This window comes from Carassius carassius, chromosome 5 (assembly GCF_963082965.1).
Source record: "Carassius carassius chromosome 5, fCarCar2.1, whole genome shotgun sequence".
In the NCBI taxonomy this organism is placed as follows: domain Eukaryota; kingdom Metazoa; phylum Chordata; class Actinopteri; order Cypriniformes; family Cyprinidae; genus Carassius; species Carassius carassius.
The window spans coordinates 9,522,210-9,550,181 of record NC_081759.1 but is presented as its reverse complement, the minus strand read 5'-3'; the positions used below and the strand labels follow the sequence as shown (position 1 = coordinate 9,550,181).

The window sequence follows — 27,972 nt, the reverse complement described above, 5'->3', positions numbered from 1 at the left end:
TTTTTCGAGATTGATGACGTAAAAGCCGAGCGCACACACGCGTATTTCCTTTCTTTCTTGAAAACGTCCACGACACATTTGAACTGACTGGACGCTCGCGGAGGGCAAAGTTCACACAGAGTCAAGATGGCGGCTTCCTGTGAACGGTAATGTATCGCTCAGGCAGGGTAATAGGATTATATATAAATGAAATGGAAGACTCCGACATTTGAAAAGCTCTTTTAACTTTACCCATTCGGTATGCTCATTAAATACCTAATTGGTCTTACAGCCTGTGAGTTTATTCCTCACGGTTTCAGAAATCTTTGCTATCATTTTCCTCACAAAAGAGAACTGTCGGGGTACAATGGAATGGCATGATACTTAAAAGTTACCACAATCACGTACACTGGTGTTTCTAAATAGCTTGAGTAATAGTGTGTGCAAAGGTTGCTAATTTTGAGAAGTATGTCGTATCGTATTGTCTTTCAGTTTGTTGCCGCTGGTTCTGCTGTTGTGTCTGAGCGCGCAGGCTGTGGACCGCAGCAATTTTAAAACATGCGACCAAAGCGCCTTCTGCAAGTGAGTATGATATGTACACTATTATGTATAAGTTGATCAACCTAGATAAATTAACATAAATCAGAGGGTGTCCGAAGATGTATGTGTGCTGTCATGTGATATGATAAGTGCAGCTCAGGATTACATAATCAGAGTGGTTTGTAGTTGAGGGAAATGCCATATTTTATTTATCGATCCTTGGAATTAATATATATGTGTAGTGTATTTTACAAATGTTTTTAATATTTAAGCAAAGACAACGGCGTATTGTTCAACAGAAGATTTAATTTACTGAGCCAACGTGCGCCCCCTGTAGGAAGACTAGTAATGAAATTAGACTACAGTTGATGTCCATTGTCCAGTGCTCCAAAATGACATGGATCCTTACTTTACGAAAATTAACCATGGTATTTTTATAGTAAAAGTGAAGTAAACATTTTTTTTCAAAACATTTTTTTATCAGATACAGTGTTTATCCACATGCGGGGGAAGTCGTGGCCTAATGGTTAGAGAGTCGGACTCCCAATCGGAAGGTTGTGAGTTCGAGTCCCGGGCCGGCAGGAATTGTGGGTGGGGGGAGTGCATGTACAGTTCTCTCTCCACCCTCAATACCACAACTTAGGTGCCCCTGAGCAAGGCATCGAACCCCCAACTGCTCCCCGGGCGCCGCAGCATAAATGGCTGCCCACTGCTCCGGGTGTGTGCTCACAGTGTGTGTGTGTGTGTTCACTGCTCTGTGTGTGTGCATTTCGGATGGGTTAAATGCAGAGCACAAATTCTGAGTATGGGTCACCATACTTGGCTGAATGTCACTTCACACTTCATCCACATTCAGATTGATGCACACATGTGAAATGTCTGATGTTTTGTTGTATATGAATGCTCTCTGGATGTTTGTAGGCGTCAGAGGGAGCTGAAGCCGGGTCGGTCTCCGTACAGAGCTCTGCTGGACACGCTGGAGCTGAGCGACTCCAGACTCACCCTGCAGCTCATCAATGACAACAACAAGGTCACAAAATATACAAAAATAGATGCTTCACAACAAATGTTGTGATTCGTCTCAAAGTTGGCTGTTTGGGATAAAGTCACAGTGAAATCAAAATTACAAATCTTGTTTTTTAATGACTATTCAAAATAACTGCAACATTTATTTTAAAGGATTTGTCCATGCATGCCATTTAATTTAATAAAAATGAAAAAAAAAAGAATTAGATGGCAAAAAATGTTTCCAACTGCTGAAAAAGTGTCTGGTCAATGTTGTGCTCCAAAGTGTGGAAGAACTGAGACTTTTTGCATTTGTTTTGTAGGTTCGCTTGTTGCTTGAGCTGTACAGACTGCAGGGCAACATGACTCGGGTGAAGATTAATGAACTCAAACCACTTAAGCCTCGTTACGAGGTTCCGGATGTACTCATCTCTGATCCCATTACTGAAGCGTGAGTCAAGACTACTTATTCCATCAGAACTGATTTTATACAGATGAAACAGCTAGACATTTGTAAACTGTGTCAGGTCCTTTGTAATTTTTAAAATGAACCTATGATCCTAGTGGTTGACTGGTGTGGATTTTTTGATGGCCAGTGTATCTTAAGGCTGGAATACATTACATGATTTTTTAAATCTGAAATCATTTACTTGATGCCTTTGTAAATCAAAGTATCAAACATTTCATCTCTTCTAATTGAATGAAATAAAAGTCTGAAGCAAAAATAAAGCATAGTGTGACCATCAAACACTATGATTTTATAAAAATTTTAGAAATCTGTCGACTCAAATCTGACTTTTGGTAACTAGCGTGACCTCGTTAATAGATTTATGACCAGTCTGTAAATCATGTAAAAAAAAACTCTGCAAAGCATTTAGAGGAAGGGTGTCTGATATACATATTAGACTATTTAAAGGGGTCATATGATGCCTTTTAATTTTTCCTTACTCTTTGGAGTGTTACAAGCTCTTGGTGCATAAAGAGGATCTGTAAAGTTGCAAAGACTAAAGCCTCAAATCCAAAGAGATATTCTTTATAAAAGTTAAGACTCGTTCACACCCCACTAAAACTGCTCGTTCAGACACGCCTACATATCTACGTCACTATGTGTGAAGATTTGCATAACGCCACCGAGATGTTCACGCAAAGAAAGAAGGCGTACCTTTTATTCTCGTTGTTGTTGCTACCGCCATGTCGTATAGGCGCTGTGTGTTTCACTGTGAAAGCGAAACTACTTTGTTTGGCTTTCCAAAAGAGGACAATATCCGCTTCATGCCTGGAGCTGATCCGTGCTTGTCGCTTGTCACATTAACTTTGCTCTGTGGATCGCTGAATTGGCTTTCACCGCTGACAAAGCGGGGTCCAGCCCGGGGTCATCACATGTGGTTGCCGTAAGCCCAACGGACGCTCCTTCGTTGAATCCGCTGACCGTGCCGTTCTCAAGCCGGCCCACCTCTGCCGGCCTCCGCTCACTCAAGGTCACAGTGTGTGACGCTGTTTCGCTGAGAAAGAGAAACTACTTTTTTTGGCCTTCCAAAAGAGGACTAGAAATCATGTTTATATCACGTTTTATAATGGGTTTTATGTTTGTCTCGTCGCTCCGGTCGGACAGGTTATCACAATATGTTAAGGGCATAACATTTCCGCCATACGCTTGATGTATTCAGCCAATCACAGTGTGCTGGATAGCTGGCCAATCAGAGCACACCTAGCTTTTCAGACCGATGAACCTTGTGAAAATCTATGCTTTTTAGAAGGAAGGGCATAGAGGAGAAACAATAATGTACAGTATGTGGAAAATGTGTTTTTTGAACCTTTAACCGCATAAACATATTTCATTACACCAAATACACAAAATAATTTTCTTTTTAGCAACATCATATGACCTCTTTAACTGAAATAAAATTTTGATTTTACATATTGACTACATTATAAATACTTAATTTTAAAATGAATATGAATTTTTTTTTTATGTATTATGTAAAGTGTACATTTCACAGGTAATTTTATATTTTGTAGTAATTTTCACAAAAGATTTTTAAAAATGAAGTAAACTCTTGTAACCAACAGCGCAATCAGTAATCTTATAAGTTTGTTAGCACTGGAATCATTTTCTCAAAATAAAGACTGTTAAAACGTACTCGGTTACTAAACGTAACCTCGGTTCTCTCTAGAAGAGCGAACGAGTACTGCGTCTTAGCTAAGACGCTACGGGAAAAGTCTCTTTTCATGAAATACTGAAGCAAAAAATTATCCTTAATTTTTGTAAAGCGCATTTGCAGCAGTACACAGCCATAGGCGAGACGGCTCGTTCGCTCATTGGCTTGTTCTGCGTCTGTCTCGAAACAGCCATTCCCTTGGAACGTCCACCGGATGAGACAAACAGCTGCTCAGTCTGTCGAAAGGCAGCAGAGCGAGACACATAAGCTCTTAAAACCCTGACAGGGCAAAGAAGACTCGAGTCTCTATCCTCTCCTGACACCGGCAGGGCAGACAGGGCAATTACCTGAGCCCGAAACGGCGTGTTAAGGGATTTCGGCACATAACCATGCCTAGGTTTGAGTATGACCTTTGAGTCATTAGGCCCAAACTCCAAGCACGACTGGCTCACCGAGAGCGCGTGCAGATCACCCACACGCTTCACTGAAGCGAGAGCCAACAAGAATACTGTCTTGAACGACAGATGCTGAAGGCTAATTGATTGGATAGGCTCAAAAGGGGGACCCTTCATGGCCTCCAAAACCGCCGCGAGGTCCCACATAGGGACTGACGGAGGTCTGGGAGGATTCAGCCTCCTAGCTCCTCTAAGGAAGCGAATGACCAAATCATTCCTTCCTATTGACTGACCGAGCGCTGTTTCAGAAAACTCTGCGATGGCCGCCACATAAACTTTGAGCGTGGATGGGGCTCTGCCCTTATCCAACAGCTCCTGTAGGAAGGAGAGAACCTCCGTCACCTCACAACTAAGGGGTGAACATCTCCGAGCTGTGCACCAGCTGGAGAACACCGATCACTTCGAGGCATACAGATGTTGTGTCGACGGAGCTCTAGCCTGAGTGATGGTATTTAGCACTCCCACTGCGAGATCAGCGGGTAACCGTTGAGCGCCCACACATGGAGGACCACAACTCCGGTTGAGGGTGCCAAATTGAACCCCTGGCCTGCGAGAGGAGGTCCCTCCTCAACGGTACTGGCCACGGGGCGACATCTGCTAACTGCATCAAATCTGGGAACCATGGTTGGTTCTTCCAAAGAGGTGCTACAAGCAGTATTGAACATCTCGTTTCTCTCACCCGTTCTATCACCTGCGGAAGGAGGGAGACGGGAGGGAAAGCATAAAGCGGGCAGCACGGCCATTTCCATGACAGCGCGCTTTCGTTCTTGGAAAAGAACGCGGGGCAGTGAGCATTTTCGTGGGACGCGAAGAGGTCCACCTCCGCCCTGCCAAATCTCTCCCACAACAGCCGGACTGTTTGCGGGTGTAGAGACCATTCGCCCGTAGGAACATTGCCTCTGGACAGCCTGTCTGGACCCAGATTCTGTAGCCCAGATTCTGTAGCACTGCCCTCAGCGAACGCACGTTGCGCTGAGCCCAAACCAGGAGGCGTTCCGCCAGCCTGTACAGGTTTCGGGACCCGAGACCGCCCTGGCGATTTATGTAGGACACCACAGACATGTTGTCCGAACGGACTAAGACGTGGTGGTCCTTGATTTGGGGACAAAAGCGCATCAGCGCGTTCTCCACTGCCAGCATTTCCAGACAGTTGATATGATGGAGCTTTTCCCGTTCTGACCACAGGCCAAAGGACGGTCTGCCCTCGAGCAGCGCTCCCCATCCCGAAGTGGAGGCGTCCGTCGACACCATCTTCACATTCGGGGAAGTCCCCAGGCTTACACCTGATTGGTACCAGCCGTTTGCTGTCCAGGGTTTCAGGGCTGTGACACAGCTCTGATTGACCTTGAGACGCAGTCGGCCAGACACCCACGCTCTGTGCGGCACCCGCGCCTTCAGCCAGAGCTGCAGGGGGCGCATGCGGAGCAGGCCCAGCTGCAGAACCGGAGATGCTGAGGCCATGAGGCCCAGCACCTTCTGACAGTGTTTGAGCGAAACGGTCGCACCGCAGCGCTGAATGTCCAACGCGCGCTGTGGTGACAGCCGCGCCGTCATGGAACACGAGTTCAGAACTATACCCAAAAACAGAATCGTCTGTCTGGGGTTCAGCGAACTCTTCGCCCAATTGACACTGAGACCGAGCTTCTCGAGATGATCGAGTAAAACGGCCCTGTGCTCCACGAGCACCGCTCGTGATCGAGCCAGAACCAGCCAGTTGTCCAAATAATTCAAACGTACGAGGAGCCACGGACAAGCCGAACGGCAGGACTGTAAACTGGTATGCCTGGCCCTCGAAGGCGAATCTCAAATATCGCCTGTGATTTGACGCTATCTGTATTTGAAAATACACGTCCTTCAGATCTATTGACATGAACCAGTCCCCTTTGCGAATCTGCGCGAGGAGCTTCCTGGTCTTAAGCATTCTGAAACTGCGTTTCATCAATGCCTTGTTCAGCTGTCTTAGATTCAGTATGGGCCTGAGACCCCGTCTCTCTTGGGCACCAGAAAGTATCTGCTGTACAGCCCCCCCTCGCTTTGAGCTCGAGACACAGGCTCTACAGCCCCTTTGCTCAACAGTTTTGATATTTCGGCCCGAAGTATGTGTGCTACTTCTGTTTTGACCGTAGTTTCGACGCACGCTGAAAAGCGCGGAGGGCGTCGACAAAACTGTAGCGAGTAACCTCTCTTTATAATGCCTAGCACCCAATCCGAAACCCCTGCAAGCGCTGACCATGCATCTGCATGAATGGCTAAGGGCTGGATGTGAAGCGCGCTCTGTTGACTGGGCAACGGCGGCGCTTGGGTGCGCTGCACCATGGGCGTTACGCCTGTGGCATTTGAGGCGGGGAGCGCGCTGATCACAGCGGGCAGATCGCTCGTCCTCGACCCCATCCCGCTGCTTAACCGATTGGGGGAGGGCTGAGCGGGTCCCGTGGGACTCGTGATGTCTGCGAGTAACTGTGGGCTGCAAGTGTGCACATTTACCACTTTCGACTCGCTGTCTGCCTGGGCAGAGCGTACGTGCACGGGTTTCGTTTTTATAGAAACCACGCGCCGTGTGTGACAGTGTATGTGGGCACTGAGGAGTGGGCACGTTTACTATGTGGCGCGCGTGACCGATCTGAGGCGATCTTATGTGCGCGAGCCCTGTGTGCAGGGCTGTGCTTACATGTGGAGATGGGCACGGAGCAGTGGGCATCGTCACTACATTTATAGCACCATCGGCCGTGGCCGGACGAACGTGCACGGGTTTCGTTTTTACAGAAACCACATGACGCGTATGACATAGTGATCGTGGGCACTGAGGAGTGGGCACGTTTACTATGTAGTGCGCGCGATCGACTTGAGTCGCTTTTATGGGCGCGAGCCCTGTGTGAAGGGCTGTGCTTACATGTGGAGATGGGCACTGAGCAGTGGGCATCGTCACTACATTTATAGCACCATCGGCCGTGGCCGGACGAACGTGCACGGGTTTCGTTTTTACAGAAACCACATGACGCGTATGACATAGTGATCGTGGGCACTGAGGAGTGGGCACGTTTACTATGTAGTGCGCGCGATCGACTTGAGTCGCTTTTATGGGCGCGAGCCCTGTGTGAAGGGCTGTGCTAACATGTGGAGATGGGCACTGAGCAGTGGGCATCGTCACTACATTTATAGCACCATCGGCCGTGGCCGGGACACCACAGATTACACCTTTTTTAGGGAAATATCTGGGTAGCCGTGATAACGGTTTCTGTGTGCAGGCAACCGGGCAACCGTACAGGCTTGCACATTGCAAAAGACGCTGAAACAGTCACAATCCCTGGAACTGAAACAGCGGCGCACTTAGGTGAGAGTTCGGCCGCGGCGACTCGTACACCGGCGCTTTCCTAGGATGGCTTTGGGGCTCCCGGCCTCACCGTAATCCTCTGCCGCGGTCCCCGTGGCGCGGTGCGACGGCCGGTAGAGCGAGAATGGGGGTCTCGAGCTGCGTTGCTGAAGCTGTTGTGATAACGGCTTTTGTGTGCAGGCAAGCGGGCAACTGTGCAGGCTTGCGCGTTGCAGAAAACGCTGAGACAGTCACAATTCCTGGAACTGAAACAGCGGCGCGCTTGGGTGAGAGCTCGGCCACAGCGGAACTCATACACCTGCGCTTCGATGAAGCAGCCATCGTGAGTAGTGCAGACGCAGCGTCATGCAGCAGGCTTTAGATGGCAACACCGCTTTCGTCCGCCGTCCAGCAGAGGGCGGACAAAGGTGCGTCGCTATCGCCTGTTCCACCGGTAGTTCCTGTTTTTAGCATCATCCAGTGTGGAGAATGCTAGTGAGACAGGCGAACGAGTTCGCGCTGAATATGGAGCGTTCCAAGCCTTTGCCACCTCTTCGTGAAGCTCAGGAAGAAATGAGGCGGGCTTTGATAAGTACGCTCATCCGAAAGGAAAATACCATCTGCATGATCTTCACCCAGGCAGGAGACACAGATGACGTACCGGTCTCCCTCGCTGAGTGGGGCTCTGACGAGCCGCAGGAAGGCATCTTAAAAAAGACGCAAGTTCTTTTTGTGAGTGTGCGTCGCAGGGCAAACACACACAGGACATAAAGGATATAAGGATATAAAAGGATATAGGCGCCGGACAGGTCTCCCTCGCTGAGTGGGGCTCTGACGAGCCGCAGGAAGGCATCTTAAAAAAAGACGCAAGTTCTTTTTGTGAGTGTGCGTCGCAGGGCGAACACAGACAGGACATAAAGGATATAAGGATATAAAAGGATATAGGCGCCGGACAGCGCAGCAGGAACAGCAGTGGAAGGCGGCGAGGCCAGCAGCTTCAGAATGGCTCGTCCCGCTGATATGCTTCTCAGACGGCGCTTGCTTCCTCCGTGATCCAGCGATGCGTGAGCTTTGCTGAAGAGATGAAAAATCAGGTGAGTCAGCCTTTTCGAGCTCCTTTTATAGGTTGGGCCACACCCGTTTCGGCGGGAAGTGGCAAGAAGGGCGCGAAGCCTTTGCTTCAGTATTTCGTGAAAAGAGACTTTTCCCGTAGCATCTTAGCTAAGACGCAGTACGAGAGAGCTCTCGTAAGAGAACTAATTTTATGCAGTGGCATGTATTGACAATATAGTTTGATATAGTGTAGCTAGTCTCGCGTAGCCAGACTTTCAGACTGAAGGTCTGGAATCTACGGCTTTTTTCATTGGCCAAGGCCCACATAAGAGGCCGTTTGACCGACATGTCAAACAACAAATCACAATTCTTCCCTTTCATAGTCACGTTTCGAGGCGTGGAAATGTCGCCACAATAACAGACCAGTGTGTAACAGTTTTACACACTGGTCAAACTTTTAAAATATTTCACATACTTTTGAAACTCCAGTGTTTAGTTGATCCTGATAAGCAGTCGTCGTCACAGTTGTAAACACTGCGGCTTTCTTCTTTTGTGAAGGGGCTTGGCGCCACAGTATCTTTGTTTCCAGGCAGAATGTTGAAGAAAGCGACAAGCGTCTCGTGGAAATCCTGTATAATTCAACCAATCCGATGATGACTTCGACACTCCTGAAGTGTTTCCACTTTTTGTGTCCCATATGCATCAGACATTTAGCCAACGGTCCATGGGCATGATGCCTGGGCTGAGATTATAGTCCAGCACAGTTTGAAATTAAGTATTTAAAGATTTAAAGCGCTCAGGCACTGACATTCTTAGTGCTGTCAAAATAAAAGTCTTGTTGCTTACAAAACTTACTGGCCAAACAGAACAACTTAACGGCCAATAATGATAATTTAAAAATCTCAAATATTATCCATTAAAAGCTTCTTGTGTTTTGTAATGTGTTTTCTTATCTGTTTAGAGAAGGTTCCATTTTGCATATCATAATTTGGGACAATTCGTCATCTTTATAAAAATGATCATCATTGAGCTAACATTAACAGGTGAATGTCTTGTGTCTGTCTGCAGGCTCTCAGTGGTGTCTCAGGATGAGAATAGTCTGGTGCTGTCTCTGGGTGGCAAAGATCAGCGGCTCATCATAAGTGCTCAGCCATTTCGGCTGGACATCGTTGAGGGTCCTCAAGTGCTCATGTCTCTCAACTCCCGTGGCCTGTTGGCCTTCGAGCACCTCCGAGCACGCAAGGACACGTGAGTTCAACAACACAAGCAGGCAGAAAGGGCATCACAATCAGGAAGTTCATAACCGATACTACCCACATTATATAAATCTGAAAAAGTTTAATGCTGAAATAATATTCAATAAAAAATACTTAATACGAATAAGTTAGCACTGCTTTCCTGGGCTGTATTTCTGATTATTTATTTTTTTTTCACTCTTTCTACCTTTCATAGACACACAGTCTCCACACCAAGAGCGATAACAAAATCCTAACCTATGACTATGTATGCATCCACACAAATGCACAGTGGTGTTCTCTTTATAAGAAGCACACACTGCAGTGTGCAAGGCCAATACATTTAGGCTGCGTATATACTACAAGGCTTAATGCACAGGTGCAATCTTTTGACTATATTTGATATTTGATTTCTAAGAAACAAAAATACATATATAAACTCCATTGTTGCATCACTAGCATGCAGGCAACATCTGCTTCATAATTTGACATTATGTGGAGTTATCTTTATGGGAAAATGTGCCTCCCTCATCTTGAAATGGCTTGGAATTCCAATGGGAATTGGATTTAAATGTTTAGATGATGTATCTACTTTAAAACCACTATTGGATGTTGCTCAGAACAGATGTGAAAAATAGGATCTTGTGCAGATTTTTGTGATTATGTGTGTGTATATCAGATCTACATCACATGCAAGTAAAAATTATCATTTTTGTGTGTAAATGCAGCCTTATTGGTCATATTTCACTAACAAAAACAAAGATATTATTTTACACATAGAAAATCTAAATTTAATTAAAATCTGAGGATGAATCTCTCACTTTCTACTTTCTTCATTTCTGACTTTCCCTGTCTGCACTAACTCTGTTAAAGCAGGTCTGCTTTCATCTAAGCCCAGTTAAGCACATCAGACAGTGATCGTCCATTTTTTTTCCTCTGGTTTACCCTTTCATCGTCTTCATGGGAATTTCCAAAAAGTCTTCAATAAAGACTTTTGAGAATTTCTGAGATGAATCACAGTATTAAAACCATCTCTGTGGATGAAAACAATGAAACCATGTGAAATTGAAGCCTCCATTTGATTAAAGCAATAAAAAAATACTTTATTCAAAACTACAGTTAAACATAAAAACTTCATTTTAAACAGTAGCTGAATTGAATTACTAGTTCGACAGAAGCATATACAGTAAAAGCATTATATACCACACAGCACAAACTTCAATAATTTCGAATGGAATGAATAAAACCCTACTGTTGGAGTCTAAATGATCACCATTTGGGTTGGTTTGTGGTTTTTATGCTGTTGAAAGCGTAATGTGACTGATGTCTGATCTTATTTTATTCTGAGAATAAACATTTTCACAGCATAATTGCCATCAGGTTAAAATGACACTTACAATTTTTTTTTTCAATACTGTATTCTTAAATTTCAGACATTTCATTCAGAAATACGTTTGTAAATGTTTTAACTGAAATTCTCATCACATTCTATTTTCCTTCCCTTCTTTTTCTCAACTTTCCTCTCTTCTGTCCCGCTCAGCAGTATCTCTCATAAAATAAGTAGCACAGTTGGTAGCATGTGGGACTCGTTCAAGAACATGTTCTCTAGGTAACATCCATTTGTCCAGTTTTTTAACTGTAAAATAAATTTTATGTAAAGGAATAGTTCCCCCCCAAAATGAAACTTTCCCAATATTTATCCATTCTCAGGAAATAATAATCATGAAATCTTCATTTTTGGGTCAACTATTGCTTTAAACTCAATGTTTAATTAACATTTGTTAAATTTGTTTTAATCAATAGTAGATTAAATATCTGCATTACCCCAAATTTTGCATGCACCCTTTATCCAGAAGTTTACTGTTTGCTTTTGATTTAGAATTAAATTATATGTGTGTTCTAGATTGAAGTAATAATCTAGTAATCTAGTACCTAAAATCATTAGTGTACCAATAATCATTGTTTAGATTTGATTATAAATATTATGGCCATTAGTTTTGTAGTATTTTCATGTATAGTCATAAACTGTGTTCAAACTTTACCTTTTGTGGCACCTGCCAGTTGTTGTTTACCATAAGCATTTACTGACCATTAAACTGTATTTGGTTAAACAAAACAAAAACAACAACAAAAAGTTGTTTGCCTTTGATAAATGTTAATTTTGAAACGTGCGTAATTATATTTACACACTGTATTGAAGGACAAGGGTCCAAAATGATCTTGTAAACATGACTGTGCAGCTCAACAAAATAATTTGTCCTAATTGATTGTATTTATGGATTAAAATAAGATTTGTGAAGAGACGAGTGATTTTTTTTTTTTTGAGATTCATTCACCCCAGAGGTGCATTATACTGTTTTTACAGGTGATGTATAGCGTTTGATTTGTCCTCTTACACTGTGCAAATAGCCAACCTTCTTGACAAACGCAGTTTCATTAACTCCATCCACCACTGATTTAGATAGTTTAATAAAATCATTGTTAAACAACTACACAATTACGTTCATCCAGACTATTATTTGAAAAGTAGTATTTACCGGGGTGACGCATGTTCTGTTTAGGGGGTTCATATGATGTTGCTAAAAATAACATTATTATGTGTATTTGGTGTAATTAATTGGTTATGCGGTTTAAGGTAAAAAAAAAAAAAACACGTTTTTTTCCACATACTGTATGTTATTTTTTTCTCCTCTATGCCCCACTTTTCTGAAACGCTTCGTTTTTTACAAAGCTCATTGGCCTGAAAAGCGAGGTGTGCTCTGATTGGCCACCTATCCAGTGCTTTGTGATTGGCCGAATGTCAAATGTGTGCGACGGAAATGTTATGCCCCTTGCCATACTATGATGCCGTGTCCCAGTCAGAACACCCACGTGACAAAACAAAGACAATAATACCAATTACAAATGAGCCATTTGTTGCATCCAGTAGGGACATTATTACGGATTATAATGACTTGTACTGTGTTTTTACGTGTTGCGTTGCATCGCGCCACGTAAAAATAAAACCATGTCTGCATTGGTGATCAGAGAAATGACAAACAACAAGCGATACTCTACACCAGCGGTTCTCAATTCCAGTCCTCCTGCCCCCCACTCTGCATATTTTGCATGTCTCTTTTGTTAACACACCTGATTCAGATAATCAGCTCATTTGCTGTGAGCTCCGTGCATGAACTGTGTTCCCATTGACATGGTCCCTACACAGTGTCCATTGCTCCCTTCTCCCTGAGCAGGAGAAATCTGATATATTTTGCCTCACTTTGGAACATTCATTTACGGATTTGAGCTGCACAACGTCTTCACACACAGACAAGTGTGACATCATATACTTCTGTAAATACTATTTAAATTCATGTCTTGCACTTTGAATATGTTCGCTTTAAACTGGAATCATGGCGGAATATCCTGTGCAGTGTTTCCCACAGCCTCTATTTGTGGCAGTACTCCCCCGCCCCCATATATAAATATGCAAATTATTTTTCTGCCAACAGGAAGTGCAATTAGAAAGAGAGAGAGAGAGAGGTTTCTCTCGTCTTGCTCACGAACACTGATTTATAAGGCATTACTTGACATTTTCTGAAAACAGTTGGTTTTTCTTTTGAAATACAGTGATATTAAAAACATCGGCAGCGGTTTTTGAATTTGAAACTTGCAGTGCTCATGTTTATTCAACAAAGTCAAAGCCTTTTGGAAAATCTATTTGTGGCGGTCAATTTTGATATTGTGGCAGCCCACCACAAATAAATCAATGTATGGGAAACCCTGCTGTGATGTTTAGAGAAGTCTAAACAGGGAACTTACGATTGAATGGAACAAATGTCTAAAGCCATAAGAGAAACATACAAAATGTGCAGAGCAGGGGGCTTGAGGAATGGATTTGAGAACTGCTGCTCTACACTGCTCAAAACAAATCATCAGTGGCAAATCCTTTACATATGTAGATGTACTTACAGACTGAGTCAGAACAGCCGACATTGTAGTCGTCTCTCCCAGGATCAGGAAACGGTCCTCCATAAAGTGTGCTGCACACACTCGAATATTTGGGTTGAACTGTTCTTGAACAGTGTTGTAAATACAACTTAACCACTGATTTCTTGTAGTGTCCTCTTTTGGAAGGCAAACAAAGAATTTTGTACCTGCGGAAACGGTGAAAATCAAAGGTTATGCCTTCTTTTTTGCGTGAACAGTTGGTTGGCGTAATGCAAATCTACCCACATAGTGACAAATTGATGTGGGGGCGTGTCTGAACGAGCCGTTTTAGGAGGGTGTGGACAAGTCTTAACTTTTATAAAGAATATCTCTTTGGGTTTGAGACTTGGCACCTTTACAGATCTTCTTTATGCAAGAGTTTGTAACGCACCACAGAGAAAGGAAAACTTGAAATCGCATCATATGACCCCTTTAACATTTAATAGCAATGGCTAGTCAAAGCGAATTTGTAATTTTTGTAACAAAAATCAACAAATGTTTTTGTTGTGGAATCACCATGCATTTATGCTTAATTGCAAAATGTTATCAAGAACAGGTATTGTATTGATTCTCAATGGCTGCTTTTACACTTGGCATTAAAATGCGACCTGAATGCGGGTGTTGTCCACATACACATTGTAAACTCACTTCTGATCGGAATGTTATCCGATCAGCGTGTCAGGTAATCAAGGACACATTGTGATTGGATCTCAGTGTAATGTAAATGCAATCCAGCAATTGTGTCTGCATTCGCAGGTCGACATCATGCAAAACACCGCCCCCTCTCTCACGAGGTGTCAAAAAAATAAATAAAATGGAGGACACCTGTGTGGAGCGCTAATAAGACTCCTACACTTATCTTTGATTTGTAAAATGTCCCGCGAATGAAAATGCTTTTCAAAAGACAACCCACCACTTCAGGTTGACTTTGCACCAGGCCATTCTCTGCAGACTTATTTAAATTTGCATGGGAAAGACAGGTCTGATTGGTTATCCAGGTATAAATGTCATTTGATGTTGCCAAGTGTAAACGCACCGTGTTCTGATTGACTGATGATCCGATCTGCTAGATCGGATCACAGTGATTGCATGTTAATGCCAAGTGTAAACACAGCCAATGAGTCATATAGGTGCACCTCTAATTCATCCTCCTTAATGTAGTTTAAACCTGTTTAGTTGTACCAGTACATATTTGTATTAAGAGAAACTTTTGCTGCTTTGCAGTAAAAGTGAGTCGGAGCAAGCGACAGAACAGGAGAATGTTGAGCAGCAAACTGATGAGGTGCGTGTATTTATGTTTTCAACAACTAGACTTCTCTTACTCTGTTGTATTTGTTTAACAATACCTAGATAGTATAACATTTTATTTCTAAGTTTTGAGCTCTGCAACAACTTTAAATGTTTTCCTTTTTTCCATACGAACTTTACCTGTTGACTTTTTTCTTTTATCTCTCTCTCTCTTTTTGTTTAGGATGGACAGATAAAAGAACAGGAGGATAAACCGGGCATGTGGGAGGAAACATTTAAATCTCATACTGATTCAAAGCCCAATGGTATATTGAAATGTGGAAAATATTGAACATATTCAGTGGAATATTGGTGAGATAATTCCAGTCAAGTGTGTTTGTTTGTTTCAACTCAGGCCCATCGTCTATTAGTTTGGATTTTTCTCTTCCTGGTGTGGAACACATCTATGGCATTCCGGAACACGCAGACACACTCAAACTGAAAAACACCGAGTGAGTTTTTACACTTTCATGAGATTGATGCGAACGACACAAGTAACCCAAAGCTGAATGTACTCTCTGTTAGGCCATCCAAGATGATTTTGCTTCTTTGGATTAAGAGAAATTTAGTATTATTTTACTTGATTACAGATGGGTCCTATGCAGTGAATGGGTACCATCAGAATGAGAGTCCAAATAGCTGATAAAAACATGACACTGGTCCAGAAGTAATCCATATGACTTTAGTCCATCAATAAAAATCTTGTGAAGTCAAAATCTGTGTGTTTGTAAGAAACAAATCCAGCATTAAGATGTATTAACTTGCTTCCAGCTAAAATATGAGTCCATAAAAAAATCAGATCTTTTGATCTGTGCATATTTCTCTGCTGATTCAGACGAGACCATTTTTTTTCTCTGGATAATGCAATATTATGGATTATTGACTCATATTTTAGAGAAAGCAATGGTTTGAAGTTGAAACCCCTTAATGTTGGATTTGTTTCTTCTAAACATGATGCATTTTGCTTGACAAGCCATTAATTGATAGACTGGAGTGTTGTGGAGTATTGTGGTTTTTTTCAGCAGTTTGGACTCTCATTCTGATGGCACCCATTCACTGAGGAATATCCTTTTATCCAAATCTGTTCCAATGAAGAATCAAACTCACCTGCACCTTGGATGGGCTGAGGTAGATTTCAGCAGGCTCTCATTTTTAGGTGAACTATTCTTTTAACCAAAAAAGTTTTTTTCAAATGCAGACATGAATTTAAATGTAAATATTGCTGGCTAGTGCTGGTTTTGCTATTAGCCATGCTGTCCACCAGCCAAGTCTATACTGAATATTGAATATTTAAATGAAGATCCATTGTTATGAAAAATTATGTGACACCAGCTTATCATTTATTAGATTTTTTTTTTTAGCTTATCATTTTGGCACAAAATCACATAAACAGTAGTGTTCGGCTAAACCATTGTATTGTTGTTTTTCATAGTGGATCAGACCCGTATCGGCTGTACAACTTGGATGTTTTTCAGTATGAGCTTCACAACCCAATGGCCCTTTATGGGGCAGTTCCTGTCCTCATATCTCATAGCACTGACCGCACCATGGGCATCTTCTGGCTCAATGCAGCAGAGACATGGGTGGACATCAGCTCAAATACAGCAGGAAAGGTGAGAGTGAGCAACCTGCTCTTTCTTTAGTTGTTTTTGTAAGGTTTTTTATTTTTTTTATGCTTTTGTTCAAATTAGGGAAGCACAATATATCAGAGAGCCTTGCAATATTGCCTGATGTTAACAATTTGTTTGATCAAGTGCATTAGTGTTGGTATCAGAGCATATCTTTAAATGTTTTATAACAGTTCCTTTAAATGTGTGTCCATTTTTCAGACAATGTTTGGAAAAATACTGGACTTCGTACAAGTTTCTAGTGAAGCTCCTCAGACGGATGTACGCTGGATATCTGAGAGTGGTATTATTGATGTCTTTATCATGCTGGGGCCAAAACCTGCGGATGTCTTCACTCAGTATGCCTCGCTTACAGGTACACAAACGCACAAGAAAAGGAAGCTCCACCACACACTTCACTGCATGCAGTGTTAGTTAATGCTAAACTTGGGAAACATTTTTGTAAAGGATTTCATGTTGGTTTTTAACTTAAATGTTCAGTTCACTCAGTCTGTCATTATACATCATACTACTCCCCCTCATATTTTTTAAAACAGAATGACATTTTGAAGAAGTTATTGGCATAATATTGCTGGCTGCCTTTTAGATCTCAGATTTCATTCATGCTTTTCATTATTCAGTTAGGAAACCCATAAAAACAAATGACATAATCATGACATAGTATGTAGGTTGAAAATAACCTGGAATATTACTCTACCGCTATCAAATATTGCATTTGGTTCCATGTTGAGCTGGAAGAGAAATGTACAAATGTCTAACAACTGCATAGGGTTTAGTAGGGGAACCAAACTTTGCAAATTAACCAAGACTAACAAACCTGACTTTTTGAGTTCGATTTGTCTCAAAAATAATTTTGTAAAATATACCGTATCTCACACACACACACACTCTTGGAACTGAATTTTGTTGATAAATTATTAACCATTGCAACATGTATAATGTATAATTTTTAATTTCAAAGAACGTCTATTTTTTTTAATTGACAAAAAAGAGATAAATGTAGTAATAAATTGTATGCTAATTAAATAGAAGTTATTAATCAAATGCAATATGTTTTAATTGAAAAATAATAAGATATGACTTTATATAAGATTACATTTTACTAGGTTCAAATGGCCATTGGGATCCATAAATCATATACAGATTTTGAATCATTATTAGTGGTATAATGTCCATAATTCTGTGTTCATAAGGTAGTTTGAAAGAGTTATATTTATCCTCCTCCTAAACATAACCCTCTCTTTCTTAGGCACTCAGTCGTTTCCTCCTCTCTCTGCGCTGGCGTATCATCAATGCCGCTGGAACTATAATGATCAGGAGGATGTAAAGACTGTCGACCAGGGCTTTGATGAGCATGACATCCCATATGACTTCATTTGGCTGGACATTGAACATGCAGATGGAAAGCGCTACTTCACCTGGGATCCCAGCAAGTTCCCCCAACCTAAAGAAATGCTTCAGGGCTTGATGGACAAAAGACGCAAAGTGAGTGTCTGAAATTATATCTTATATCCAATCAACAATAAATGGATAAAATCAAGTCCCATCCTGTTTTTCTTTTTCTTTTAAATAACTGGCTTCACAATATGTCTAAATGTTCTGTTTCGCTACGACTTTAAGCTGTTATTCTGTAATATAGGAAAAATGCTAGCAAACTGACTGTGAATATCAAAGAATCCAAAATAATTTTAACTACTAAAGGCTTTGATACATTTATGAAATTGTTTATTCGGGCTCCTCAGTTAGTGGCCATTGTAGATCCTCACATCAGGGTGGACAGCGGCTACAAGATTCACAATGAGATTCGCTCCAAAAACTTTTATGTCAAAAACAAAGATGGAGGAGACTATGAAGGCTGGTGTTGGCCAGGTGCGTAGCTACTCATCCAGCGGTCTTAAAATCAATGTGACAAACTCTTCAGAGCTCTGAAATGCATTGTTTTCTTTGCCGAAGGTAATGCGGGCTATCCAGACTTCACTAACCCTGAGATGAGAGCCTGGTGGGCCAGCCAGTTTGCATATGACCAGTATGAGGTGAGGGTTTCTGATCTGCTGCTTCCACTTGCTCTTGATGAGATTGTCTTTCAAAATTAAAATGTAGACATTGATGATTTTAGTATTGTATGTTTATGAATTGTTGTCTTTGTCCAGGGTTCCATGGAGAATCAGTACATCTGGAATGACATGAACGAGCCGTCTGTGTTTAATGGGCCGGAGGTCACCATGCACAAAGATGCACTTCATGGTGTCTGGGAGCACAGAGATGTCCACAACCTTTATGGGCTCTATGTGGTGAGAGAACCTTTTTTGTGAAATGTTTGTGTGTTTGCCTGCTTATTCATTTATTGTATTTTTTTTTTTTTTTAATCGCCACAAGTTCTTTATTCCAAAGGACATTTATCTTGCATATGTCACACATATCACATACTTTTAAAAAAATTGCAGGGTTTATTTATGATTATCATTGATATAATCCAATTAGGTCAGTGTCACCAATTATTATTGTATATGTAAGTTTAATTATGCTAATGTGAAGTATTTTAATTTTAGTAAAATCATCAGTAGTCAGGTGTCTGGGCAGTGGTGTTAATCACATTCTCAAAAGTATTAAATATTCACCCACGCAGGAAAAAATGACAAATAAAGGTATATATTTGATAAGATATCAAAGTGTGAGATAAAAAGGCATAAAAAGGTGTTTTTTTCTTTACAGCCAGGCTCATGTAAAAAGTTCAAAAGAGCATGTTTTCGCAAATTCACTGCAGTTGGATACTTTCCAAAGAACGATTACTGAATCACAGGGTAAATTGTCATGTGACAACTTGTCCTGCTATCAGTGTAACAGGTTAATCTGACCTGATATATCTTGGAGAGAGAAAAAGTTTTATGGTTAAAATCTACATTTATTATAGATAACTCTTGTTCTATATATTTACCAAACAGCTGTTGACAGAATGAATGTTATTAGAATTTTGTGTGTGTGTGTATGTGTATATATAATATTAGGGCTGGCCCCTAATAGTTGACTAACCATTAGTCGACCGGAACAAGCTTAGTCGATCAAATTTTCATTAGTCGCTTAATCGCAGAAAAAAATCCACAGGAACTGGCGAAGTCATGTAGTCCATGATTGACAGATCATTAACAGCAAGTCTATATTTATAGAAAATGTTTATTTTAAATGAACCTTTTCAAATGGAAAACAAATATTTTTAGATTATTTAATCTAGGGCTGGGCGATATATAAAAATATAATGATATACTGTCAAAATTATTTACAATATTCAATATATATCTCTGTGTATACAAGTGATAATGACCTATATGTAACTGAAGTAGTGTAAAACTAGTACAGAAAGTGCATTCTGTCAACTTTTTTTAGTGCATGCAATTCACAATTTACACTGTGCAACTAAGGGAAATAATTAAACTGGAAAGTATTTTTTACAAGTTTTTAGCTAAGAACACAAGTCTGTCTGCCAACTGTCTCTTGTTTAAGAGAAGCTCTGTGGCATAAAACTATGTTCACACTGGAACTTAAAACCCTCTCATATGGGGAGCTATTTGCTGAAGCACATATATATATATATATATATATATATATATATATATATATATATATATATGGGGTGGTGCTAGCGCAGTGGATAAGACACATGTCTTTGGTGTGAGAGACCCGGGTTCGAATCCACTGTGAGACACCAATGTGTCCCTGAGCAAGACACTTAACCCCTAGTTGCTCCAGAGGTGTGCGACCTCTGACATATGTGGCAATTGTAAGTCGCTTTGGATAAAAGCGTTAGCTAAGTGTATAAATGTAAGTGTATAAATGTAAGTGTATATATATATATATATATATATATATATTAGTAATACCAAAGATTCAGACATTCTCTCTGTCTATATTAAGAAAAGTGGTATAATGAATGAAAAATATTATAACAGTGAAGTTCCTATTAGTAATTCCACATTTAGCCTTTGTTTCTCTATTCACACAGCAGCGATTGAGTTTTTGCATTTATACAGCGACCACAATTGCAAACAATACAGTCGAGATCTCATGACAGAACACAGATTGGCTGAATCATTCTTTCATTTAGATCACTAAACTCCAGTTTGTTTGTTTTTCAGATTATCTGCGGTGGCGCTTCAGCATTGAGGAGCGTGTGTTTTCGTGTGCTTGGTTGCCAGATTGCTTAAAGGGATACTCCATCCCAAAATTTACAATTGTCATTATTCAATTACCCCAATGTCATTACAAAGCAATAAAACCTTTGTTCGTTTTTGGAACACAATTTAAGATATTTTGGATTAAAACCGGTGGACACAGATACACAGAGGAGAGGAATTGTTGAATAAAGGTGTTATTTTTGTTTTCTTTGTGTACAAAAAAGTATTCTCGTCGCTTCATAACGTTACGGTTGAATCACTGATGGCAGATGGACTATTCTGACGATGCTTTTCATACTTTCCTGTACCTTGACACTAATATTTATTTGGCAGTCTTTGGGACAGTCTCAAGCCTACCGGTTTTCTTCCAAAATATCTTAAATTGTGTTCCAAAGATGAATGAAGCTTTTACGGGTTTGGAACGACATGGCGGTAAGTGATTAATGCCACAATGTTTTTTAATTTTTGGGTGGAGTAACCTTTTAAAATAAGCAAAACAACAGGAAGAAAATGTATCCATGTAACAGCGAAGCTCTGATTCGGGGATTTGAACTCTTGTTATCTGGCAACCGCACTCATGAAAGCTTGGGTAGTAGATAGTAGAGTCATGTTGAGCAGTCCACAGTTACATGATCCATTTTTGGAAGTTAGGCGCATTTTTTGGGAAAGTATGCTTGAATTTGAAATATTCAATATACACAATAGTTTAAAATTTTACATCGTCATCAAAATTATTGCAATATTATCGCTAATATTCTATATATTGCCCAGCCCTAATGTAATCTGTATAAAACGTGCACATCCACTGTGGAGATGAGTCAATGTCCTCGACTTCATCACTGCAGTCCGAAAATGCAGAAAAAACGTATCAAATAATTATTATAACGTTAAGGCAGATTTCTTGGTTTTTTTTTTTTTTCCTGATGCATTAATCTTTACTTTTGCCTGTGTGCTGTTGCAAACTTTATGCATGCGGTTGAGTGTTGATAGGCTAAAGGCAACAAAAGGCTAATTTTAATGGATTGTTTTATTAATGTAAACATGAGATTAGTCACTTAAAATGAATGAAGACTAGTTGACCAGAAAAATCGAAATCGAGTTGAGGGTAGCCCTAATATACATGTATAAATTGGTATGGATAAATGTTAAATGGATAAAAAAAAAGGATACTCTCCGTATTAACAGATTTCTGTGATTACAGAGAAGGGAAATGAAGGGCTGGGAAAGACTGAAGTGGCGGTGGTTTCTTTCTTAACAATGCTTTTGTGTAACAGCAAAAGGCGACCGCCGATGGCCTGATTCAGCGTTCAGAAGGAGTGCAGAGACCTTTCGTTCTGACCCGAGCATTTTTTGCTGGATCCCAGCGTTATGGTGAGAGGCACATTCACGTCGCACGCAAGCCTTGTTTGTGTTTGTACTGGTACGTTTAGTGACAGATTCCTGTCTCCGTGGCTCAGGTGCGGTGTGGACGGGAGATAATGCTGCTGAATGGGGTCATCTGAAGATCTCTATCCCCATGTGCTTGAGTCTGGGCTTAGTGGGCATCTCTTTCTGTGGAGGTGAGTGATGAGAGGTGCTGACCTTTAGTATGCACACTGATGCAAATGAGAAATGACATACAATGCTTGCAATGGGTAAACAGAACTCTTATATTTAAATAACGGCCACCAAAAGTGAACTTGCTAATGTCTCTCATTAATTGACAGCAAAACAATGAGAAGCATTTACTTTTTTTTTTTCTTTTTAAACTATGAGTCCTTACTGAATCTGATATCTTCATCATATATTCACCAGGACATTTTTGTAATGGTATTTGTGGCTTTTTTTTTTACTCTGTGGCATTTGCACATCACTATTGCATTTTAGTGTATGATAACTGAATATACAGAAAGGATGTTCATACTCAAGCACAAGGAAATAGTGATGCAATATAATATTTGATACCCAGCAAGAAAAAAATAAATGGCATAAATGAACTAAAGGCCAATTATGTCATTCTACACGAAAAACTTAACATTATGGTTCATACAATAATATATTTTTTAATCCATAAATGATAATGACCGGAAAAGATTTAAATAATATATATATTTTTCCAAATTGTTGACCAGTAGTGTCTATTACCCTAATAATAATAATGTTAGGATTGCATGTTGATTGTGTGCCGGTAACCTCTAATGCTGTACCTGTCTTCCTCAGCTGATGTTGGTGGTTTCTTTAAACATCCCAGTGCTGAACTTTTGGTGCGATGGTACCAGGCGGGAGCTTACCAGCCGTTTTTCCGTGCACATGCGCACATAGACACACCCCGCAGGGAACCCTGGCTGTTTGGACCCGAGAACACCGCCCTCATCCGGGAGGCGATACGCCAGCGATATGCTCTCCTGCCTTACTGGTACCAGCTTTTCTACAACGCACACCGCACTGGACAGCCTGTTATGAGGTAAGTCAGCCCAAGACAAGTCTGGAAATAGTGGGGGGTTGGGGAAAAATGCTATCAAAATGAACAAAAAAGATTGCCCTCCAAATTCGATATAAAGGGGCACAAAAATTATGGCTTCCATGATTAAATTGAAATGTGAACACTTATGAAGATTTGATTGCAGCAATACATTTTAGATCTACTCGTTGGCATTTTTTTTTTTTTGCATCAAGAATTAGAATCAATCACACACATTTCTGTTAAGCACATGAATGCAGAAGCATTTAGATTAGTTATCTGAAAACGCCAGTGTTTTTTTCAGTCCATACGCTCAACAGATTAATTCTGCATTCTTGTGAATTAACTTTGTAAGAACTAATATCTTTTTTTATTTTTTTTTTATTACGTGTTATTAGATTTTGAAAATAGCAGATCTCATACAGTGTTAATTAGGGGTTCATTTATTTGATTCTCTAACTTTTTACAGACCTTTATGGGTAGAGTATCCTGATGATGTCACCACTTTCTCAACTGAGGATGAGTATTTGATTGGTGAGTTTTTATACATTAATTATAATAGCCCAAATAAATGTTGCAGAGAAGGCTAAACGGATTATTTCTCTTCTTAGGAAAGGATTTGCTGGTGCATCCCGTCACTGATGAGGGCGCTACTGGTGTTACAGCCTATCTGCCTGGGAAAGGCGAGGTAATGTGTTTTTCAACACTGAATGGCACAGCCTGAATGGAGTTTTATCTCTTCCAAGTCTCTCTAAAGTCTCAAACACTATCTCTGGGTTTCTCTTGTAGGTCTGGTATGATGTACACACTTTCCAGAAGCATGATGGAGATCAGAGCCTCTACATTCCTGTCACCATGAGCTCTGTGAGTCTAGACATTTTTTTACTTTTTTTAATGCTACTCAAATTTGTTTCCGATGATTTTTAGACCTTACCAAAACAGGTCAACTGGATTTTTACTTTCCAACTTATTTCAATGTTTTCTATAATTACAGCAATATTTTGTTTCAGTATTTATCAGCTAAATCCCGCTTTTCTGTGTTGTAATCTCTACTTTTTTGGTTTCATGTCCCAGATCCCAGTTTTCCAGCGAGGAGGGTCCATTATTTGCAGGAAAGACCGTGTTAGGAGATCTTCATCCTGTATGGAGAATGACCCATACACTCTTTATGTTGCACTCAGTTCTCAGGTGATTCGGTGTATCCCAGTATGTATAGGAGTCAAAATCTGCTAAGGGGTAATTAAACGTAACAAATCCTGTAAGGTTTTCAAGCTTTTATCAAACTTTGATAATTGCCTAATATTTTAAACTAAGAAGATAATATTCAAACTACAGTTTATACAAATCTCCTGTAAAGTTCCAGAATCTTTGCTTGTATTTTATAATCAAAATATTGAAATCATGAATGTCAGAATCAGAATGTGTGGTTTAGCTTTAAAAAATGTGTCAAATCCAACACGTGTTGAACAATGTTGACTATCCCAGTATCAATTGGATTGGCATTTATTCTCTTTAACATGCAGTGAAGTATTTCACTCGATTCCCTGATCCAATCCAATTCAATTTCACTGAGTGACAATCAAATACACTTGTGTTTTATGTGTTCTGCATGTTATTTAACAAACAGCATGTTGAAGACGCTTAGGCTGCTATTTTCTCCCACTTAATGGTACATATTACTGCGTATTGTGCACGTTATGTCAAAAATGTTATATTCACCTGTCACAAATACTTTAACTTCTGATGCACAGTTGTTTTGCCTCTTAACAAAAATCTTATTTAAACCCATGAAAATGCAGATGCTGTTGTAAATAATAGTGAAAAATCACTTTTTAAAACTGTGGTTCCCCGTCGCAAATTTTGATTCTTATACACATGTATTCAGTTCTGAAATCCAAACAGAAATCAACTTTATTTGACATACATGGATATTGTTTTGGTCTGTGTTTAGTAGTGCTTCACATTCCCTGTTGTCTTGTGCTTCAGGGTTCTGCTGAAGGAGAGCTGTACATCGATGACTTCCATACCTTCAGCTTTGAAGAAGCAAAGCACTTTGTCCACAGACGTCTGTCTTTCTCTGCCAACACGCTGTCTTCTAGGTCGGTCTGCTCTCTTTTTCTTTATAGCTCTTTTTGGTGTAAAAATGTTGATGAAAAACAGCAATGCCATGCTGTTTCTTATCATTTGGTCTGTTTTTTTTTTCAGAAATCTGGCCCCAGACTCCCAGTTTTCCACTGCCTCTTGGATAGAAAGGATTGTGATCTTTGGAGGGAGTCAACCGTCCTCTGCCACATTGAAAAATGCAGGTCAGTGTCACTGTTATATTATAGTGGTTAACTGCTAATATCGTTTGCTTGCATATGATTATAAATTACTTATGATTTTCCATAGGTTTATATGGGTAAAATATCTGCTAATGTCATGCAGTCTGCTTTGGCATTCTTACAAGCTTCTACCATGCAGGTTCTTATCCAACAATCTGATAAGCAACAGTTCAAATAACAGAAAAATAATAGACTTACTAAAAAAGGGAGTAAATTATCCCCATATATTTTTGTTTATTTAGGGGTGTTCACATGAAAATGTAAAGGGGAAAATATGAAATGCATTTTGATCATTCATTTACTCAACAATGGCATTTTGAGGCCCTGAAAATGTACATTAAAAAAAAACGGTTTCAAAGTGCACCATTTTTGTTTCTGTGAAAACTATGAAAATTGCATTTTGTGAAAATGCTGTCATGCGCATTCATCTCCAAATCCTTTTTCTTTTGTTTCAGTGTTTGTTATTCGAATGCTAGAAAAAAATAGCTGGTTTTCCAAGTAAAAATCGCCAAATAAATAACATTTGCACGTAGTTACGTTATGATACGTAATATTCAGGGGGACGGGGTCTATATTCTCCCGGTCTATATGTCTCTGCATTGACTGAATTATTATTATTTTTTTCCCCAGTGAATAAGAGTTAAAACTCCCACAAGGGTGACACTACTCCAATATGTAGAGTACCCAAATGAATAATACATTTAAATGATTTCCAAGTATTAACTTTGCAAACAATAAAATCAGAGGACTTTAACTGCAAGTGACACAAGCATACGCAAAACAAAGGGAACAGTAATATCTTATTGTTCAAAATGTTCAGAAGATTGTTTTTCTTTACCTACTTGTAATTATTATCATTTTATATAGCCCACGTCTTTATCATTTTTTTTTTTTTTTTCCCACATTGACAATCTTCAACATACATTTGTCTATGACCAAAAATATAAGAAGATATGTTTTCAGAGGACTTTTAAAATTTGCTTTGCTTGAGAAAGCATAAAAATAAACTTTTTTATTTTTATTTTGATTTAGTAGAGTTGGGTTTGCATCAAACAATGTTTTCGGCAGTTGAGATCTGACAGCAACAGTGCATTTTTCAGAGAACATGCTAAAATCCTGACGAATCACAAGCTGTGTCTCAAATGATGCACTACATTATTCACTTATACACTACGTACTCAAACATTTAGTGTATGCATTAGATAAGGTCATATTCATAAGCGGAGTCTGATAGTCCCTCCCCCTACACTTATGTTATTAAAGCTGATGAAGTACCTGAAGTTTTCAACATTCCACATTTAGTTTTTTTCAGTTATTTAAATGCATCATCTGGGAATTTATAGTGTTTTAGTGCACTTTTCTTTTGGGAATTTTCAGTGTGAACCATAGACTGTATGGTGTGAACACACTACTCGGACTGTTTGTACTACAAAACATCATAGAATAGTGCATAAGTACACTACTGTATTTGGGACACACCTACAGTGACCGAGTGGAGGTGCTAAAGCTGCAGAGAATCCACTTAACCAGAAGCTTCGGTCACCGACGTGGATTTACAAAAAATTTCTGCCATTACGTGCTACTTGCGTGCTTACTCCTAACTCTTTAAGCTTTAAGTTACATTTTAAATGACAAGGAATCAACTTATAATCATGTGTGTGTTAATAACCCTGTGAACTTACTTTCTCAAGTGGCCCGGGTATGCAGAGCATTCGCAGCTTATATACAGGAAAATATAACCCAGACTGTTTAAAGGGATAGTACACCCAAAAATGAAAATTCTGTCATTTACTCAAACTCAAGTTGTTTCAGACCTGTGTGAATTTATTTCTTCTGCTGAACACAAAAGAAAATATTTTAAGGAATATTGGTAACAGTTGACTGTATCCATTTCAGTCAATTGTATTCATTTATTGATTTATTGGATGCTGACAAAATGTAGAAACCAAACACTTAGACAGTTGTACTTGTATTTACAGCTGATAGTAATGCAAATATTTTTCTCCACTTTTGTCCAATTGAACATCTTACTTTGGGGTCCTGAAGTAAGACCCTGAAAACCAATGATTTTGCACAACATATGGAGTTATTTTTTTGTCTCTTTTTCAGATGGTACAGAGTCTGCTTTAGAGTTTGAGTTTGACTCTACACTTGCAGTTTTGATTCTACGTAAGCCAGGGGTCAACGCAGCAGCAGACTGGACCATAGTCTTGCGGTAACACAAGGATGACATGCAAACAACAGAGAAAAGATCAGCACTTAATATCACATAGACCAAACTGAGAATGGGAACATGCATAGAAGAATTGAGAAATCAGATGTTTTTAAGACAATATTTATATATGAATGCAAACAAATTTTGGCAAGCCATCAGTGAAGTACAGAACCTGCATATTAGGAGGTGTTTGAGATTAAAGCC

General features: G+C 40.1%; 1 protein-coding gene across 1 annotated transcript; it reads left to right on the top strand.

The window, feature by feature from the left end:
* Positions 1 to 27,948, top strand: ganaba (glucosidase II alpha subunit a). Its single transcript, XM_059549707.1, has 25 exons — positions 1 to 146; positions 472 to 561; positions 1,441 to 1,549; positions 1,848 to 1,975; positions 9,570 to 9,749; positions 11,280 to 11,345; positions 14,930 to 14,987; positions 15,177 to 15,258; positions 15,348 to 15,444; positions 16,425 to 16,605; positions 16,822 to 16,975; positions 17,870 to 18,105; positions 18,363 to 18,489; positions 18,574 to 18,653; positions 18,771 to 18,911; positions 22,064 to 22,160; positions 22,247 to 22,348; positions 22,989 to 23,232; positions 23,699 to 23,763; positions 23,841 to 23,917; positions 24,019 to 24,093; positions 24,304 to 24,417; positions 25,216 to 25,328; positions 25,435 to 25,535; positions 27,663 to 27,948. Exons 1-25 carry the CDS (start codon positions 127 to 129, stop codon positions 27,770 to 27,772), a joined length of 2,847 nt encoding a protein of 948 aa, XP_059405690.1. The 5' UTR covers positions 1 to 126; the 3' UTR covers positions 27,773 to 27,948.
* The last annotated feature ends 24 nt before the right edge of the window (positions 27,949 to 27,972 follow it).

Excerpts from the sequence above, each read along its gene's own strand:
- ganaba (XM_059549707.1), top strand. The coding sequence starts at position 127 with ATGGCGGCTTCCTGTGAACG. Across the intron at positions 147-471 it reads ATGGCGGCTTCCTGTGAACG|TTTGTTGCCGCTGGTTCTGC; the intron begins GTAATGTATCGC and ends ATTGTCTTTCAG. Across the intron at positions 23,764-23,840 it reads TGAGGATGAGTATTTGATTG|GAAAGGATTTGCTGGTGCAT; the intron begins GTGAGTTTTTAT and ends TTCTCTTCTTAG.